We start from the raw sequence: 19,952 nt of genomic DNA, 5'->3' as shown, positions 1-19,952 counted from the left end.
GGTTCATAGAAGACAGGTGTCCTGTGACAGAAGAGGTCTGTTTCGCTGCCTTACACTGTCCAATTATTCCCCTTTTCTAGCTGAAGCTCAGAGAGGTTAAGTACCTTACCGAAGTATACACAGCAAGTGATGGAGCTGAGACTTAAACCCAAATATGTCTGGTTCTAACTTTTGTGTCCTTTTTTTTTTTTTTTTTTTTTTTTTTTGAAAAAATTTTTTTCTAGAGTCCTGGGGTATTTTTTGCTATAGGTTGCGTGTACTTGCCAGCCAACCAGAGAGAGACAGAGAGACAGCAAGCGAGAAATCATACACCCCCCCACCCACCCAGGGGGGGATGGCCACACCGCAATTTCTTCTCCTTCATTCTCTTCTTGGAATCTTGACATGCACAGACGCACACCTGGTGTGAGTTTAAAGCCACCAGGTCCGGGACCACGGTCGACTATGTGGGAGTCCAGTGATGTAACCATTACGCCATCTGCTGGTCCTAACTTTTGTGTTCTTAATTGCAGCATTCTGATTGGTGGTGGTTCATCGTGCCCCCTGCCAACTCCTCCTAGGGCGGTGTATGCATACCACTCCCAGGTCAGCTTCCCTGAGTGGGGTCCCTGCTAAGAGAAGGGCCAGGCAAGACCCACCAATATGGCGGAGCAGGTCATGCTCAGCACAGTGGAGCCTGGAACAATGCCCTGTCCACTCCCCTCTGCAGCCTGCTGCTCCTCCCTCCCAGGCAGCAAATTATGGCCTCCGAATGTGTGCCCAGGCCTGCCTTTGACATCACTGGGGCCCACCTGAGTTTCACCTTCCGGATTCTGATAATCAGCTTTCTCTCCTCCTGGCTTCCCCCAAGACCTGTATGGAAATAAGTATGTGTCTGCCAGGGATCAAATGCTTTTGGAGACAAAAGTCGGTACCGAGGACGTTACAGGGAGCTATCATCTCGGCACGGTGCTCTTCCACAAAGCCCTCTGCTCCTCTTTTGGGCTGACACAGTTTCAGCCTGAAAGGTTCCAGCAGGCTGACTTGGTTTTAAGCAAAAAGCACATCCTATTATTTTTTTGAGAAATGAAGTGTAAAATTAACACTTATTATTCCTGAGCAGAGGAGAAAGAGAGAGAGAGAGAGAGACTGAGACTCTGGGATTTTCACACTTGCTGGGTTGTTTGTTTGGCAATTTGTGTTTTTATTTATTTTTATTTTTAAAAAAATCATCATAAATCCATAGATTTCCCTTTGCCAGCCCTGACTTATGGGGAACAGGAGGCAATATCTGAATTTCAGCAGGCGAAATCTGCATTTCACTTTACAAATGAGCGGGGCTGCATAATTCACTTGAATTGCGTGAGTCTCTCTTATGGAGGACTGTCATGTGCTATTAAAAAAAAAAAAAAGGTTAAAAAAAGAAAAAGAATAGAAAGGCAGAGAAGCAATCCTGCGACTTAACTCTCAAAGTCCTCCAGTCCCCATGCCGGGGCGGAGCGGAGGGGCCCGTGGGCTCCTAGACAGTTTTGCCATTCTGCTCCACGGTGTCAGCCAGGTCCTGCACGATCGTATATAATTCAGGAAAGGGATTCCCCAAGGGTTCTGCTCTCCATGGACCCTGTGTCTCGGGATGGCATGGGAGGTTGTCAGCGCCGGCAGAGTGAGAGCGATGGTGGTGGGGAATCCTATCAATATCCACAAGCTCGTGCGTATTGGGTCACAAGCACGCCAAGGAGTATTTGTCACACTAACTAGGGCAGCCCCTCCCCGCCCTCGCCATCTCCCCGTCCCCCCCCCCCCTTTTTTCCTGGATGGTTTTATAGGCAAGAGGTACACATAATGGACACCCGGGGGAGCACCTCGAACCCCTCCAGTGGGGAGAAGCCCTCGTCTTCAGAAAGATTTGCAAATCAAAAGGTCTTGCTTGAGTGGGAGAGATTCCCAGATCTGCAGGGACCCCTCCGGTTTTATACCCCCTCCCCACCACACACACTTTTTGCTGTTTTATTTCCCCTCTTCCTTCTCCCCAGGTTTGACTGTCTTAAACACTTGGGGCAGAGAGAGAAAAGGGTCTTGAGACAGGCAGTTGTCTGCCGGGCTCTTGATCTAATTAGCCCAGAACCTCACTTTGACACCAGGTTGGGGCTGTGATTTGCTTAAATGGCAGCCGTTTAGGGCCGGGAACCTGCTTGCAGCTCCGGGGCTGCCCGACTGTGCACATATTTATGAACGTGGGCGCTGGGCGTAGCTGCGTCTATGAATCAGGGGGGACCGGCTGATGAATAGCTCAGCACTCGCGGAACGGAAAGTGACTGTCAGACATGATTTCTCTGATTTATAAGTTGCAGGAGGCTTCTTTGTCCTCTCGGTGTTTGTGTATCAGACGGGCACGTCTCCGTTCACAGCCAAGTGGTTAAAGGCCCCCGCTCGGCAGACAGCAGTAAATCCTCCCTTGCCATCTCAGCCCTGAAAGCCAGCTCTGGCTGGGCAGGGGAAGAGGGCCAGCCTGGGGGCATCTCTCCTCCATGAGTATTTCCCTGCAGGTGGGCCCAGGTGGGGCCTGATGCGTTGGGGGTCTTAGGAGAAGACATTTTCCATGCCCCTAGGATCAGGACTCGCAGGCTCTCGTAACATGAATCAAGAGGCACTGTGGATGAGTAGTCATGTGTGTGTGTGCTGGGGTAGTCAGGGAGGCTACCTGGAAGCGGCGTGCTGGTTGGGGTGGGCGGATATACACACAGATGAATGGCTTTGTATTCTGTTTAGAGCACCACGTCCCTCTGGCTGTTACCTTAGCAGCAATCTAATTCTTTGAACCCCTTTCTTCCTAGAAATTGAGTTTTCCTGACAACCAGGGTGTTTTCTGAGATGCCATAAGCTACTGGGGACCTTTGCACAACTGTCATTTCCACCCACCCTCTGTCTCCATAATGTCCAAGAGGTGGCCACAGCCTAATAGACAGGTCTCTTACAAGGGCGGGGCGGGGGGAGTGACTCATTCATTCACTCATTCATTTTCTGGACCCATTCTGTGTGCCAGGCCTTGGGGAGTGTTGTTTGTGTGGAAGAAGGCAGGGCCTGTGTTGGGGGGATCTTTTGAGGCCGCCCCCACACTGGAGGCCATCTCTAATTATGATGAGCGTCTCCCCAAGGGCAGTGGAGGACGTGTGCAGGGCCTGCGCGGCAAGCGTGCTGAGCCCGCCCTGTGTCCCCAAACTTGTCAATGAATCCCTTTTCCGCCAGGATAAATGGAAGCAGATCTGTTTGAATCTCTGTCGGGCGCATGTGTCCTAGTTGCCAGTGCTCCAGGGGCATGACAAACACCCGGTAGATTCCAGCCAGTGGGCTATGTGGGGCAGGCCCACCTGCACCTGCACGTGTGTGTGCGTGCCTCTGTGGTGGGGCGCCCGGAGGTGTGGGGGGATGGCTGGGCCAGGGGGAGTGCCTGCTGTCCCTGCCAGCCCCTGCCAGGGCCTGGGGACCCGGGGACTTGCCAGGAGCCTCAGCCCATCTGTGTTTGTGTCTCGCCACCGGCAGAGCCCCTCTGCTACCCAGTTCTCGCCTTTGAGGGCAGATCAGAGCACCTGGTGCCTTTGGTGAGGCTAGTTCCCTGGGGGAGTCTGAAGGGAGCCCATGTCCTTGGCTGTCCCAGATACTACTCAGTAATACCAACGTGCCCAGCAATACCTGTGTACTGGGCACTGATGTGTGTCCGGGCTGTTCAAAACCAGCCCTTTTCATGTATTAACTCACTTAATGCCTACCTCAACTGGAAAAGGAGAGCTCGTGACTGATTCAGAAAGGGGAAACTGAGGCATGGAGAGGTGGCGCCCCTTGCCCCGGATCACCAGTACATGGCAGAGCTGGAACCCATCCCCGGCAGGGGCTGCTCAAATCGGGCCATTTCCCACCACCTGCTCTGGCCACGTCCCCTCTGTCCCCTCACAGGCCCACGAGGCAGGGGCTCAGGTTGTCCTTACTTTACTGAGCATGCACGGATGCCCGGGGGATGTGGAGCTGAGCAGGAGAAGCCAGGATTCGAACTCGGCTCTGCTCGATTCTGGTCAAGGGTGCCTGACTACGGCTCCATGAGTCCTCAGTGCTGGCGGCTGCTCGGTGCTGTGTTTCCTGGTGCCTTTGGGCAAAGGTTTGGGGTTGCAGCAGCTCCCAGGTGGGGAGATGGAATGGTGTTATAATCTGGAGAGACAGAACAGGGCGTCTGCCCGTTGTTTGTGATCCACCGGGGAGGCCATCTGTTTATCCCCAAAAATAAATAAATAAGGGCATTGTGTGTGAGAGAGCGAGAGAGAGAGAGAGATCCTTCAGTGACTGCCCATCATTCTTACAGAATTCCAAGTCCTCCATGCTGACAGGGCCCCCTAACCTGGGCATCCCTGTGGCCCTTGTGAGCTCACCTCCTTGACCGCCTCTGACCCTCAGAGCTTCAGGGCAGTGTCCCCTTGCACGCCAGCCCAGCATGGGTCCTCCTCAGGCCCTCTGCCGTCACCCCTCCCCAGGTACCCCCATTGCTTCTGGTGCTGCACGATGTGCTGACTGTTTTCACCTGCCTGTCTCCCCCACTGCTGGCGTGCTCAGAGAGCTCCCAGCTCATCGCAATGCGTCCCTGCCACGTGGCATACTCGCAGTCAATATTTGATCAGACTTCAAAGTCTGGATTGGGGGACCAGCAGATAGTGTAATGGTTACATCACTGGACTCCCACGTAGTCAGTCTTGGTTCGAGTCCCAGACCCGGTGGTTTAAAACGCACGCTGGGTGTGTGTGCATGTGTGCCCAAGATCCTGCAGGAAGAGTGGAAGAGAAGGGATTGTGGTGTGACCAACCCCCTCGGGGGATGATTTCTTGCTTTCTGTCTCTCTGGTAAGGGTATGCACCCTATAGCAAAAATCTCTTTAAAAAAAAAAAAAGTCCTGATTGGCTTTCCCCTCCATCCAGTGCCCCATTGTGGGCCCACACACACAATGCCATTTTTTTCGGAACTCAAGCTGTTGAACGTGACCTCCACGCCTTGTTTCTTGACCTTTAGAGCCAGCTCCCTTGGGGTCTAAAGCCTCCGAGGTTGGAGCCATCTGGAGCCGGGATGAGCCTTAGTGTCTGCAGCCCCACACCGGCCCTGGTTCTAGGGGTTGGAAAGGGGTGGGCACTGAGTGCACGGGGGGCTGTGGGCTCCGGCCCGGAGGACATGGCAGACAGGGCTGCTGATTGCCGTGGTTTTCCTTGCAGAGGAAGGCATCAACCACGAATGTAAGCTGTGCAACCAGATGTTCGACTCCCCAGCCAAGCTCCTGTGTCACCTCATCGAGCACAGCTTCGAGGGCATGGGTGGCACCTTCAAATGCCCTGTGTGCTTCACAGGTAAGGTACTCAGCATGTGCCTGGTGGGGAAGGGTGTAAGGAGAGGGCAGGGACCCAGGGCCCAGCCCTGTCATTGCTGGACTCCGATGTGTGCTCATTTTTCTTCCCTTGGTGGACCTGGCGTGGACCCAGGATTTTAGGGGGGAAGCCCTGAGGGATCCCCATGCGCATTGCTCTCCTGCATATGGGCAGAGTTGAGCATGGCTCCCTGCTCCTGGGCGGGTTGAGTGGCCCTCTCCTAGCCCTTCCCACTGCTGCTGGAAGTCCTTTGTCCTGCCTGGCCCTGGCCCTTCTGCTGCGGTCTGCCCTTCCTGGGCTCCACGTGTGTCTCCCTGGGCAGCCAGCTCTCTCCTGCACCAGCAGGGGCTCCCTCTTCTCCCAGGTTCCCCGGCTCCCTGGCCTGCGTATGACAGCCTGTGCTCCAGGCTGGAGAGGTCAAGGGCAGCCCTGCCACAGAGTCCCCAGCCCCCAGACTGGCTGCCGGCCCAGGCAAGCGGCTGTCCCGGCCCGAGGCGAGTCTCAGGGGTTCTGGCGGCCCCCTCCTGCTGCCCAGATGGCAGCCGGTGTGCGTGGGGGAGCCTGGCCTTCCCCTGCCTCCCCCGACATCTGCCGTCTGCCACGGCGGGAAGCCCACCCTGGGGAGGGCGCCTGGCAGGGGGGTAGCTCTGAAATGCTCACCTCCCAGACACACAGCTGCTTCAGGGCTGCCTCCTGTGTGTGCCCAGGGCTCGAGCTGCCTCGGGACCCCTGCCACCAGGAAGCTGGGGCTGTGACCTGCTCCATGACAGTTCCAGGGAGGGGGCTCAGCTGTAGGAAGAGCCCCCCAACCTCTCCCACACCTCTGGGGTTCCCAAGAGCCCTAGAACCTGCTGGCGCCCTCTTCCTCTCTTCAGAAGATTCCCCTCCTGTTACATCGTACTCCATGGGTTGGGTGGGGGCTGGTTTCAGGACCCCAGCTATCAGGTATGGTGATCAAGAACTCAGAGCCTACACGAGGCACCCTAGGGTACTGTCAACAAACAACCTTCACAGAAGCAGAGATGTGTGTTGGTCAAGCAAGTTGGTGTAGCAGACCCTGTGCTAAGCTGATGTCATTCCAATTGCGGCTGTTCACAGTGCGACCTTGGACACGTCACCTAACATTTCCAGTGCCTCAGTTTTCTCCTCTATCAAATGGGTCTAGCATCGAGCCTGCCTTACCGGCCTGTGAGGTGTGCAAGGAGCTCACACAGGGAAATATGATGAGAAAGAAAAGGAGGAAGACGACATTCATTGACCTAACTATGAGCCAGGCCGCCTTCTGAGCCCTGTATGAGTATGAACCCACTGGGTTCTTGAAGCCTCCCAGCGAGGTGGTCCATACTGTGCTGAGAATCCTTTTCTTTGAATGAAGGATTGAAGCCCAGAGAGGTTAAGTGACTTGCCCAAGGTTGCACAGCCCCTATGGACTGAGCCCAGCTTATCTAGGTGGGGCCCCTCTCATAGGTGCTAATCATGCTCTCAGCAGACCGTGGTCTGGCCAGCCACACCCACGCGTGAGTCCTTGGGAGTGGTGTGGGGGCAGCGGCTGGGCCGGCCTCTCGAGTTTGGCCCTGACGGCCATGCCATGTTCGTGTCCAGTCTTCGTCCAGGCTAACAAGTTGCAGCAGCACATCTTTGCCGTGCATGGGCAGGAGGACAAGATCTACGACTGCTCACAGTGTCCACAGAAGTTCTTCTTCCAGACCGAGCTGCAGGTGGGTCTTGCTGCTGCACCAACCTTGCTGTACTCTCGGGGTCTCTTGCTGGCACCCAGGGCCTGGAGGACAACAGGCAGCCTGCCTCATGCTAGCGAGGCTGGGGCCGGGGCCAGGGCTGGAGCTGGTGGGCGTGGGTGTCAGCCTCCGGCCTCTGCTGGCCCACCATCTTGGGAGAGCCAGACCATAGCAGGCTGAGCATGGATCAGGAGTCAGGTGCCACCTGTACTGTGTCCCTGACTGGTGCCTCCTGCTCCTGGGGACTCTGTTTCCCTACCTACATCGAACGATGCTATTCGATGAGCTCTGGCTCTGTGGCTGCTGACCTGTGAGGCCTGTGAGGCGGGTCCTTGGCTGTACAGGGCCAAAGCTATGGCCAGAGCCTCAGAGCCTGCAGCTCAGCTCAGGGGGCCAGAAAAGTGAGAGCAGTGCATGCCTGGTTGGCCGTGACTCGAGGAGAGGGTGCCCACCATAGGTCCTGAGGTAATGTAGCCCTCAGGTGGGGCACAGTGGTCTCAAATCCTCATCCTGAGCTCTCATAAAGGGATCCTGCAGGGGTGGGCATCCCTGGGCTCCCACCCGCAGCCACTTCCTCAGTGTCCCATGAACCCCTTCCCTTCTTACCTGTTACTGCGTTTCCGAGCCCCAAGACCTGGGCCAGGTGAAACTGCTTTCTCTCCCACTGGTTTTGGCAAGAAAGTCTTGTCCAGCAGAAATACTGCACATGCACACAAAAGAGTCACACTTACGCTGGGCCGTAGTGTCACCCCCCCACAAAGGGAAGTTGCACACATGGAGTTCCTACCACAAAGGCACAGAGATGTCATGTACTAAGCATAACCCTTGTACACGCAGAGAAGCACTGCTACGTGCTCGGCGTGACACCGTGACCACACTCGCGCCCACAGAAATGGCACATGTCCCCGCGGGTAGACATGAAGCCCCTTGTCTAGGTAGCTTCTGCTGTGATCAGACATCCTCCAGGTCTCTGTGTCCCAAATCAGAAATGTATTTGTTGCTAATGGACATCCAGTTGGGCGGCAGGGAGGACCTCTGTTCATGATATGCCCTCCATGCCCTGGGCCCCTGAGTGTCCCTGCCCATCCACGTCAGGAAGCAGAGGGGGTGGAGACTCAGGCACAGGCTTGCCGTGTGTACTCTTGGAAATGCTGCACGTGGCCTTCTCTTGCATTGTCTCGAAGTCCCGTGGCCATGCCCAACTTCCATGGTGGCAGGAAAGGGGATCCACCTCTGCCTGGAAGGAGAAGAGAGCTGGCATTTGTCAGCAGCCCTGAGGACTCACAGGCCCCTGGCTCACAGGATGTCTCTACCCACCCGGCAGCAACCCTCCCCTCACCTGTGCAAGGGCTGCTCCGCCCTAGGTGTGGAGCTGGGGCCATGCTCCAGGCATGGCCATCTTCTGGGACTGGAAGTGCTCTGCTGTGGCCTGTGGCATGGCAGGCCTCCTTCCTCCCGGCTGCACCCACCTGCACTGCCAGGCCTGGGCTTGTCCTGCCTCCATGACTGGTGACAGCCATCACCCAGAGGAAGCGAAAACGGGCCGATGGAGGGTGCAGGGGGGGCACCCACCGTCCGATAAGCAGGGTCCTATTACCAGAGCCAGGCAGGCCGAGCTCAGACCTAGCCCCCGACCTTGAAGAGAGCCCAGGCAGTTTGCTGAAAAGCCTCTTTATCTTCCTCCCATGGGCAGCCCTGCTAAGTTTCCACACACCCTGGGATTGTTCACATGGCCTCCATTCCCATGCCAGTGTATGGGACAGAGTTATGGATCCACCTGTGTAGACCTGGGCCCACCAAAGGGGTCTACTTCCTAAAGGTCTCCTCACGGCAGCAACCTGCCCAGGGCCCACCCCTGTCTCCCCAGTGACCCACACGCCGAACCTGCCCTCTGTGCTGAGGACCAGCTAGGCAGTCACACCCAGGGGGCGTGGTACCAGTGGCTGCCCCTCGTGCTGTCCGGGAAGCCCTGTGCCCACATGCCGGCTGGGTGCCCATTCTCCCAATGCAGTCTGCGCAGCGCGCCCCACCTACCTGCTTTACCTGCATGGCCCAGCTACCAAAATGAGTCCGGGTCTCCTGACAGATGGAGCTTTTTATAGCCCAGCTAGGCAGGCCTCTTTACCATTCATGTGTATAAACTGTGAGTTACTGAAACATGGACTGGCGGGCATGGTGCCCACCTGGTCCTCATACATTGTCCCAGGTGCCCAGGGAGGGATGACTATTCTGTCTGTTGTTGGCTAGAAGATTTTTCCCAGGGAAGTTCCTCAGTCTTGCCTCTTTCAGACTTCATCAGCATCAGCGTGGCGTAGGCCGACCCCATAACTACAGAGTTATCTGCAGTGGTCGTTCTCACACTGGGTCTGTTTTATTTTTTTTCTTTTTAAAGAATTTCTTATTTAATTATTATTATTTTTAAATTATTATAGGGCATGTGCACAAGGTAGGGGCGGAGTGAGAAAACAAGCTGCCGGATCTGGGATTCAAACTGGTTGGCCACGTGGGAATCCAGCACCCTAACCACCACGCCACCTGCTGGCCCTTCGATCTGGGTTTTGACTTAGGCTGTGGACCACACTTGACTACACCTGATACCTGCATGGTTCAAATGAGCTGATGGGTTCCTGGGTCACCCCTTTAACCTTTAAGTCAGGTCCTCAAATGCTGAGAATCTCACTAAATTACAGCCTTAACAAGTCACTATTTGCTGCAATTAATGATTTTAATTACAGACCATTTAAATGTGGAAGTGTTGTAGCAACGCCAAATCTATGCAAATAATGGCTTTCATTAAGTAACGAATAGCAATTTTCTGGGTTTTGAGCGGAGGGTTTGTAGGTATTAGAGTTTCATTGTCAGTATCCTGAAGCTGGGGCTGGGAGGCCCTCGCTGAGTGGAAAAGGCAAGTGTGGTATTTCCCAGGGAAATTTGCTTGGGCAGTGGGAGAGGCCTGGTCAGAGATTTTGCCCTTGCTAAGGTCTTGATCAGCTCTCAAGGCCATATGGCATTTGAGGTCATGCAGGGACGGTCGGGAAAGCTAATGTTTAGCACACATAAGAGACCCTGGGTTGAGGTGTCTCGAGAAGATTCTCGAAGGGTTAGGATCGAATTCAGCATAGAATTAGAAAGTGCTATTATGGGGATAGAAGTCTGGGGGATTAGGGTGGAACCCTGGCAGGCTTGGTCAATATCAGGAATGATGTGTTTGACTCCAAAGAGAATGTTTTCTTAGGATGCATTAACAGGAGTATAGCTGCCAAGATGAAGGAGGTGCAGTTCTTGTTTCTCAGCTAGCTCTTCCTGAAAGACTAAACCAATTCAAGGGACTTTGGATAAACTGGGGCACATTCATAACAGAATGACTAGGAGTATGAGAGGGAATGAAGTGTTCGTTTATTCAAAGCATGAATATGGAGCGTCCATTTGTGCCAGGTACAAGTTCCAGGAACTAAGACAGTGGTGGACAAGACAAAGAAATTCCCATGTAACCTACACTCTAGAAGGGGGTTGATAGACACTTTCTAATAGTGGGCAGTTACACTACGAAAATAGAACCAGGGGCGGGCCCCATGGCCAAGTGGTTAAAGGAGTCAGATCCCACGTAGCCGACTGTGGTTTGAGTCCTGACCCCTGCAGTTTGAAAAACACATTTGGGCGCATGTGCATAGGTGCCTCAAATTTTAACGGGACAGAGAAATGAAGAAGGGAGGTAGCTATTGGGTGAGGGTTAGGCTTTCTTTTTCTCTCTCTCTCTCTCTCTCTCCATTTTTCTTCAGTGAGTACATGTACACTCTGGCAATTAAAAAGAAAAAAGAAAAAAGAGAAGAAAATCAAGTAATGGGGGCTAGAGCGTGGTGAGGGGCGGAGTTAGGCACGTCTGGTGAGAGTAGTCAGGGAGGGCCCCTGAGGAGGTGGCGTGTGAGCTGAGGCCTGGATGGTGAGAAGGCAGGAGTGTGTGCAAGAGAGACATAAGTGCCAAGACGCTGAGGCCGACGTGAGCCCGGCGTATGGCTGGGACAGAGCAGGTGGGTGCGGCTGAAGTACAGTGAGTGAAGGGGGTCCCGTGATGGGGAGAGGCAGATGGAGATCTGATCAGGGCAAGGTTCTCAGGACAGGGAAGGAGCTCGGACTTTATCTTCACGGTGATCGGAAATCGCGCAAGAGCCTCCTGGTATCTGATTTCCACTGGAAGCAAAATGTAAGAAGTTTACTTTTGAAGGAAGCCATTAAGAGAACGAAAAGTCACAGATGGGGAGAAAATATTTGCAAATCACATGTCTGATACATGATATATCAGATTGGGTCTTTTTTTACATACACATATATCTATATAGGTATATATATAGATACTATCTATCTTTCTCTCTATATATGGATGCAAGTCCTTTATCAGGAATAGATACATTGGGTCATTGGAAAAGTCATGACCCAACACACACACACACACACACACACACACACACATGTAAAGAACTCAAAATGCAGTCATTAGGGGGGAGAAAACTAAAATATTTCAACAAACATCTTGCCAAACATGTACATCATTAGCCATTACAAAAAAAACTCTGCACACCTATTGGAATGATGAAAACAAAACCGAAAACGGGTAATACTAAGAGCTGGCAAAGGTGTGGAGCAATTGGAGGTACAAATGTCATATCCACATAAGAAAATCATTTGTCAATTTCTTTTTATAATGTATTTTTATTTATTTATTCATTCATTTTAATTTGACCAGAGAGAGAGACACAGGGAGAGGGGTGTAAGAAAGCAAGCCACCAGGTCTGGGATTTGAACCACAGTCGACCATGTGGGAATGTTCAGTGCCTTCACCACCATGCCACCTGCTGCTGGTCCCCTCATTTGTCAGTTTCTGATAGAGGTGAATTTACAGTCACTGTGCAACACAGCAATCCCACTGCTAGGTATTTCCCAAAAGAAAAGACAACTTAGGTTTACACAAAACCAATCCAAGAATGATGGTCACAGCTGTGTCTGCAATGACCCCAGACTGGAAGTCTCCCAACTGTCCCTTACCTGGTGAGTGGGCAGCAGAGGTGGTGAGGGATGTGGACTTTCATAACACGGCTAAGCCCTAAGAAGCAGCTACAGATACACGGAATGGAGCTCCAGGCCACATGGAAGAAGCCAGACTCAGAGGCTCCTTGTTATATTCATGCTGCGTGTTCTATTGACGTGACCATCTGGATAAAGGCAAAAATAGATCAGAATAGGGTTAGCCCTATCGCTCAGTGGTTAAACGTAGGGCATCAGGAGCTGGATCCCACATGGCCGACCATAGTTTGAATCCCAGTCCTGGGAGCTTGAGAAACTTGATGGACATGTGTATGTGTGTGTCCAGGATCCTGATGGGATGGAGATCGAGAAAAGGAATTGTGCCTTGACCATGGCCCACTGGGGTGTGTGGGTGTTTTCTCTGTCTCTGCTCTCTCTGGGGAGCACATATGCCCTTTGGCAATTAACTTAAGAAAGTTAAAAAATACATACATACACGTAATTCACACACACACACACATGTGCACACATATACCGCGACAGAAAGCAGACTGGTGGCTGCCGGAGGCTGTAAATGAAGGGGATAAAGCAGGGAAGACCGAACAAGGCTTGTCTAAAGCCGTGTGCACACACCCCCCCGAAAGCTCCAGTGGTGTGATAGTCTATAAGGAATCCAGCTAGATCTCGAGGTGCTTCCAGGGATCTGTCCTGGGTCTATTTAACCAGGAGAAGACTTGGGTGGACTGCAGTGAAAATGCAAGGGGTGTTTTCTTTTGTTTGTTTCTTTAAAAAAAAAATTGTTATAGGGTGCATGCGCTTGCTGGAGAGAGAGAGAGAGAGAGAGAGGACCCCCAATGGGGTATTGGCCATGCTACAGTCTCTATTCTCGTGGGATATTTGGGGCACGCATGCTTGCAGACACATGTATGTCTTTCTAGCTGCCCAGTCTGGGATTCAAACCACACAGTCAGCCATGTGGGATTCAGCTGCCTTAACCACTACACTACCCAGCTGTTGTTTTTAAGCATGCTAAACTCTGTTGGGTGGAGAGGGTTTCAGCATGCCCCAAGGGTGGCCCAGGCTTTGGGGAACTGGGACATGGGTTTTGATCATTGATAGTCATGAAGATCAAAAGTTGGATAGACAGTTCCAGGCGTCATTTTCTGGAGTTAGCTCAAACAAGAAGGGGAATTAAATAGTAGGGACACAGGACTGGCATTCGGATGCCAAGAGCAGAAAGCGATGTTGGGTTTTGGGCAGCCGTGTTCCCAGAGCCACATGTCATTAAACAAGTCGGTGACACTCTCCCCTCCGAGGCTGCCTGCCTCTGCCTCTCTCTGACTTACGTCATGTTCTCTTTCTGCAACTGGTCTTCTTGTGCCCTTCTGGACAAGGAGGACATGGCCAGTGCCACCACGGGTCCTGTCAGTTCTACAGAAACGACACTCAGTATTTCTCTTTTATGAGAGAGAGGGAGAGAAGTTAATTGATTGATTTTTGCCTTACGGTGCATGCACTCACCGGAGAGACAGAAAGCAAAAAAAAATCACCTCTCAGGGGGGAGGGCCACTCCACAATCCCTTCTTCTCTTGGGATTTTAGGCATGCATGCACACATACCCTGCGTGAGTTTAAGCCACTGGATCCGGGACTAGAAGTACAGTCTGTTACGCCATCTGCTGGTCTCCACAGAGGGGATTAGTGTGAGCGTGTGGTTACACAGATAGCCAGCCAGAGGAGCACCCAGGAAACTCAGACATAGCGACACGGCAGGGAACAACCAGCCCCCAGGCAGCAGATTCTGAGTTCCTAGAGAAGGAATCTTCTAGGTGAGCTTGGGTCAGCTGTCCACCCCTGTTCCCGTGAGCTGTGGCTGGGGTGGGGGCCACACAGCACAAGCCAGCAGGTCCAGGGTTCTGCTTGGGGAAGGACCTGGCAGATACTAACAATGTCCACTACATGGGAAACTTGTCTAGCCATGGAAGGTGGTGAGGTCCCTGCCAGTGGAAGTGTGCAAACAGGGCCCTTGTCTGAAGTCCACCTAGGGCAGAGCAGAGAGAGCACATCTTCACGAAGGCAGCTCTGTCATGGACCACCAGTGGGCCTCAGTTTCCTCATCCGTAAAACAGGCAATTGGTAGTTCTGCCCCACAGTTACACTGCCTAAGGCCCTTAGCACAGGGCCTGGCACAGAGGAGGATCTCTTAGTGCTATCTGTCACTACTCTTAGTGTGTACAGGTGATTTCAGGGTCACATGCTTCTGAGGGCTCCCTCCTCTTGGAGCTTGCTGTGATTCCATGATTTCTGGCCTGAGTTTTAACAAAGTACAACTCTGAGCTCTACTCTCTGTGGTTCCCAGCCAAGCCTCAAGGCTGTGGGCATGGGAGACCCTGCCCTGGGATTGGGCGGGATGCAGGTGTCTGGAGCAATGAGACAAGGTGGAAGGGGCATGAAGTAGGGGCCAGAGGGCCAGGGCTCAGTCAGATCCCCCATTCCCACTTTCTCTGAGTTCCCTTGGCCAGAAAAAGGCCTTTCTGGACCTGTTTTCCTATGTAGATTTGACTGTGGGTGTGAGACAACCCTACCAATGTCAGGGCTGTTGGCCTTGCATTTCCAGCCTCAGGCCTCAGCAGATGAAGGCCTGGGGCCTTCTCGGCCTCTTGCCAGGGGCTGGCCAACCTGAGGGAAGGGACAGCCTCTGTCTGCCCAGCCCAGCTGTCTCTGGATCCCCCCTGGGCACCTCTGTGCCCACAGACACAGGGCATACACGGTGCCTCCTCTCCTTCTGAAGAGCCTCTGCATCCGTTCTTCACCGTCACTGAGGGGAGGCAGGGGTTGAGTAAGATGCTGACCAGCCATGCTCGTGGACAAGCTCTCTGGAAATCCGACCAGAAGCAGTTCTGGCAGCCCCCACCCCAGGACTCCTGTGGACCAGGCCACGCGCTGAGCCTTTGGCCTAGATTGTCTCAGCAGAACCCCTTGAAATAGGTACCCTCACCCCTATTTACAGATACAGAACCGAGGCTCCAAGAGGTTAAGTGATTTGCCCAGGGTCCCTAGCAAATGGCAGAGCCACGTGCAAAGCCAAATTGTCTTTGCCACCAAGGCAAACAGAAACCCTCCAAAGTTTAAATAAATTGCCATTTATATGAGCTAATAGATTTAAATGAGGCCTGCAGTGCTGAACTATAAAAAGCCTTCGTTGTCAGGGGACCCAGAAACTATTTTAGTAGTTGGGCCAAGCAGGTAGCACAAGTAACAGTAACAGGGGATGAAAAAAAAAAACTCGGCTCCTGGGTGAGCCCAGGTGGAAACACCATGAGGCCTGTTCTGCCGGGAGCCAGGCCTGCGCGCGGTCGGGGTTTGCTAGGCTGGAGCTCTCGCTAGGTTGGAGCTGAGGCCAGGACCCTGCCAGTCTTCTTGCGTGCAAATGAGCAAGAGCGTGTGCTCAGCTCAGGCTGGGTTTGGGGAAAGGAAGGATTCCTTCTAGTCGTGGAGACAGAGGCTTCCCAAGACCCCAGGCTTCCTGGTGCTGCCCTCTTCCTCTCCCTTATGGCCACCTGGGACTTGCCAGAGTATAGAGCCTTGAGCTAAAGCACGATCTCTTTACAGGAGGAGTTTCTGGCATCCAGGAGTTGGTGGAGGGTGCCCACCTGGGCGCTCTGAGTTTATACAGACACATGGGCATACACACACATTCACCCACCCCACCCACTTTGTTAGGGCCAAACTGGGGCCTGCTTCATGCCCTGAAACCTCAACTCCTTCACTGATGAAGCCCGGGGCTGCAGGAAGTGATTCCGTGAGGCGGACCTGCGGTGGCAAAGCGGCCAGCCCGGAGCTGAGCGGGTGCATTTAAAGGATTAGCTCACGCTGTTTGCTTGTGTGTGCCTAATCATGCCGCTTCCAGCTAAATGATTACAATTGATTAAAAGCGGAGCTAGGTATTCTAACAAGCAACCCAGAGCCCTTCCGATGGAGCGAGCTGGCCCCTGCCAGGCTGGGTCCTGGTACCCAGCCAGGGGTAGGACTCTGTGAGCCGAGGGCGTGGTCTGAGCTCCACTGAGACCCTTCCTAGCCAGCCCTTGACGACGTGAGCTTGGACCCTCCCCCGATGCCATTATTCACTGAACACAGGTTTACTGAGTGCCTAGTTCTGGTGCCATCATGAGGGCCCTGGATGGAGCTAGGGACGAGGAGACGGGCCCCTGGTCTCACAGAGGTGGCGTTCTACGGGAGACACTATGAGAAGTCAGTAAATACACAAAGTAGGTAGTTTTAGAAGACAGCCATACACTGTGTGTCAGACAGTGGGGTGTGTGTGCGTGCGTGTGTGTGTGTGTGTGTATGTGTGGTGGGGCGTGGATGAGGACACGTCAGGGATGGCAAATCGGATCGGGTGGTCAGGAAAGGCTGGCATTGCAGCCAGCTCCTGGAGGTTAAGGAGCCAGCGAGAGAGGAGCTCAGGGGGCCTCCAGGAAGAGGTGGAGCCCGTGCGGTTTCTGAGGCATGGACAGATCTGGGGTGCTCCAGGAGCAGAGCAAAGGGCAGTGGGGTTGAAGGGGCCAGCTGCCCTCCTCCTGCACCGGGGCTGATCTTACCTTGCCCAGTCAGCAACATCAAGATGGCTGTTTCCTGCGCACCGGGCCCGGCTCAAGCATTCCTTGAAAAGCCCTTCCTGAGGCCCCTTCCCAGGCTTCCCCAGCCTTTGACTTAACCCCTGACCTCTGCCAATTCAGATTGTAGGGAACTACGTCTGCACCCGACTTCCCACACACAAGGGAGTTTTAGGGGGGTGAAGACTCCTGCCGTCTGCTCATTCATCCGTCTATCCATCCATTACCATGTATTTTACTATATTTTTTGAGCTCCTGAAAGTAGAGAAGAGAACACAGTGGAGGGGGAAAAGAGGGTTGCCACCCGCAGATTCTGGGAGCCCGCATTCTAAAGTTCTTGGTTCTTACAGACGGGTAACCAAAGAGCACGTTTCCTTGCCTCTTTGAGCTGCTGCGTGAAGACTCCTGCCGTCTGCTCATTCATCCGTCTATCCATCCATTACCATGTATTTTACTATATTTTTTGAGCTCCTGAAAGTAGAGAAGAGAACACAGTGGAGGGGAAAAGAGGGTTGCCACCCGCAGATTCTGGGAGCCCGCATTCTAAAGTTCTTGGTTCTTACAGACGGGTAACCAAAGAGCACGTTTCCTTGCCTCTTTGAGCTGCTGCTCTCAAATCCAGCCAGATAATTATAACTAATAATAATTAAAAATTGAAAGTGCTCTAGGCACCGACTTAGCATTTGACTCCGCCTGTGCTTCCTGTTCGTGCGGCGTCCTCCTCCTGGCTGCTTTCGAACTGCCTGGTCCTCACCAGCCCCCTAGCTGCAGAGAGAGCAGGGCCACTGGGTTCGGCTGGGCCCCGGGGGCAGGAGAAGGAGGCACCTGCTGACACCCAGCAGAGGTTGCTTGCACCAGTCAATCACACGAGAGACCGGGAGTCCAGGGAGGATTGAGAGCGGAGGGCCAGGCTGATGGCTGTCCTCTCTAGGCCGCCCTCCCTGTTACTCTATGGTAGACATGGTGCCTCTCTGGGCTCATTTTCTTCCCCTGTCCAGTAGGATAAGACCCACAGCCTTGGGCTGTTATGAAAACCAGGAGTTTGTGTGTATGTGAGTGTGTCTGTGAGAGAGAGGCCCTCTAGAACACTTCGAATAATAAGATTCCTGAGGGTCATCCTGGCACATTTCTGGTACGATCGCTTTGTTTTCCACCTTCCCACCAGGAAGGGAAGCTAGAGCCCAGCACAGTATGGGTTCTGCTAAATGAGACAACATGGCATGGTGATGCCATGACCATGCTACAGGGCCCACGGCAGGGTCCACAATCCCAGCCCCTACCAGGCAGCTCTGTGACTGTGAGCAAGTCGCCGGCCTTCTCTGGGCCTCAGGAACTGCAGAGTAATGATAGTCCCTTCCTTGTTCGGTGCTCGGGGCCAAAGGCAGTGGCGTCTGAAACGTCGGAAATGCCCCGACTCAGAGTTGAGGCTTGGTGAGCATTAGCCAGGGTCGTCATGGGGACCAGGGTCGTCATGGGCACCCAAGGGCTTTGGTTCCCTCCTTCACTGACTCGCTCAGTCAGTTGGGTGTGGGTGTGTGCAGTCTAGTCCTCCGTGTGTTTACTGAGCCCCTCCTCTGTGCCAGCTGTGTGCCAGCACTGGGTACACACCGAGGCTTCTAGCCTGAGTGTCTCTGTGTTGCAGGGTGGGCAACAGTGCACTAACAAGCAGGGTATTTCCTGTGTGTGTGCGGATTACGCTACAGTGCCATGTGTGGCATCGTGTCGTGTCCCGTCAGTCACGGTGTATGCTAATACAGCATACGTGACTGCTGCACCCAACAGAACCCGGTGGGGCCCCGTGTGGGATTGCAGGGGCATCGCGGGGCCTGGGCTTTGTGGCTTGCTCCTCATACATTCCCGTGTGACCAGACACAGCCTCCGAACTTCGGTTTATTTCTGTTGAGTAGACAGACTTTTCCTGCTTACAATAAAGTGTATCATTATCATTGTCAACATCATCCCTGCTGTCACCATTTGGGCCGGGTGAGTCTCCTGAGGGACGCATGTGCCAGGCTGAGGTCTGTGTTTAGAGAAGACCGAGGAGTGGGTGTTGGCCATGCTTCTTGACCTTAAAGGTCCGGGACACAGGCCTGAGTTCCTCGTCCAAAGTCATAAAAATGAAAGCATTTGCCAGGGTCCTGGGGACCCGATGCCAGGTTCTTCTCGTGGGTAGTTTGCCTGGGACCTCTCATGTGGGCGTGATCTCCTTGTCATAGATGGGCAAACTGAGGCTCTCCGTGTCCACGTGGCTGCTGGGGGCTGAGCCTAGAGCCCAGGCAGCCTAGTTGCATTTGTGTTCTTGGCCACTGTCCTGAGGCAGGCATAGAAGATGACGCTTGAAGCCCTTGGGGGCCAGGGCAGGTCTCTGGGTCCCGGGAGGTGAGCAGGCCTCCTCTCAGTGAGACAAGAGTTCCAGAGGCCATCCAGCTCCCGGGTATGAGGCTGTAGCAGCTCTGGACAGCCCTGGGTGTGCAGTGGTTGTCCCATGGTCACGGAGGAGCAGAGGAGGCCAGGCCTCACAGGCATGGGGGCGTTAAGACAGAAGTCTGTGCCTGGCTGTGCTCAGATGCCCTGAACCCTGGGGGGTGGCCGGCCTGGGCGATGAAGTGTGTAAGGCCCAGGTGGGGACCGGGGAGGGAGATGTCCCTGAGGCCCAGCTCCGGGCAAAGATGGCACTTGGAATGGGCCTCGGGCTGCCCGTCTGCCCATTGGAGCCTGTCATTCATGCCCTAGGGCGGGGGCCAGCCGACTTCAGAGGGGCACCATGCCATGGCGACAGATGGGCTTGGGGGAGCTGCCAGGAGCCTCAAGCCAGCGGCCATTGTGTGTGCTGCGAGCCCAGCCCCTCGCCGCGCTGCCCCAGCCGAGACCAAATGCCTTCAGTTTCTTAGGAACAATGGCAGTGCTACCAGCATGGGGCCACGCTGGTTCCACGGAGGTTTGCGCCACACAAAGCCCTGCCCCGCACTGACTGAGACAAAGAGGCAGGGGAGACACGGGCTCGGGGCCACGGTGTCTGTCTCAGTTCCTTCTTGCTCTCAGTGGGATGTTGGGCATGCGACCCCCCCTCCCGGCAGCTCCCTGTCCCCCAGGACAGGGTGCCGATGTCTCTCTTGGAGGGTTGTTGTGGGGATGCAGCATGACATGCATGAATCGTGGGGTGCCGTGCCAGCCCCCTGGCAGGCATGATGGGGTGGCAGCATTGCA

At 54.0% G+C, this 19,952-nt stretch overlaps 1 protein-coding gene across 3 annotated transcripts in view; it reads left to right on the top strand.

Annotated features, from left to right (window-relative positions):
• ZNF423 (zinc finger protein 423) overlaps positions 1-19,952 on the top strand; it is a 346,310-nt gene that overhangs the window by 304,547 nt on the left and 21,811 nt on the right. For all 3 annotated transcript variants that reach the window (XM_006154781.3, XM_027774304.1, XM_006154779.1), the window contains 2 exons: positions 5,226-5,357; positions 6,978-7,093. In XM_006154781.3, the coding sequence (XP_006154843.1) occupies positions 5,226-5,357; positions 6,978-7,093 (248 nt within the window). The remainder of the gene's footprint in view (positions 1-5,225; positions 5,358-6,977; positions 7,094-19,952) is intronic.

This window comes from Tupaia chinensis, unplaced genomic scaffold (assembly GCF_000334495.1).
Source record: "Tupaia chinensis unplaced genomic scaffold, TupChi_1.0 Scaffold000422_1, whole genome shotgun sequence".
Taxonomy (NCBI): domain Eukaryota; kingdom Metazoa; phylum Chordata; class Mammalia; order Scandentia; family Tupaiidae; genus Tupaia; species Tupaia belangeri.
This window is presented reverse-complemented; position numbering and strand designations above follow the sequence as displayed.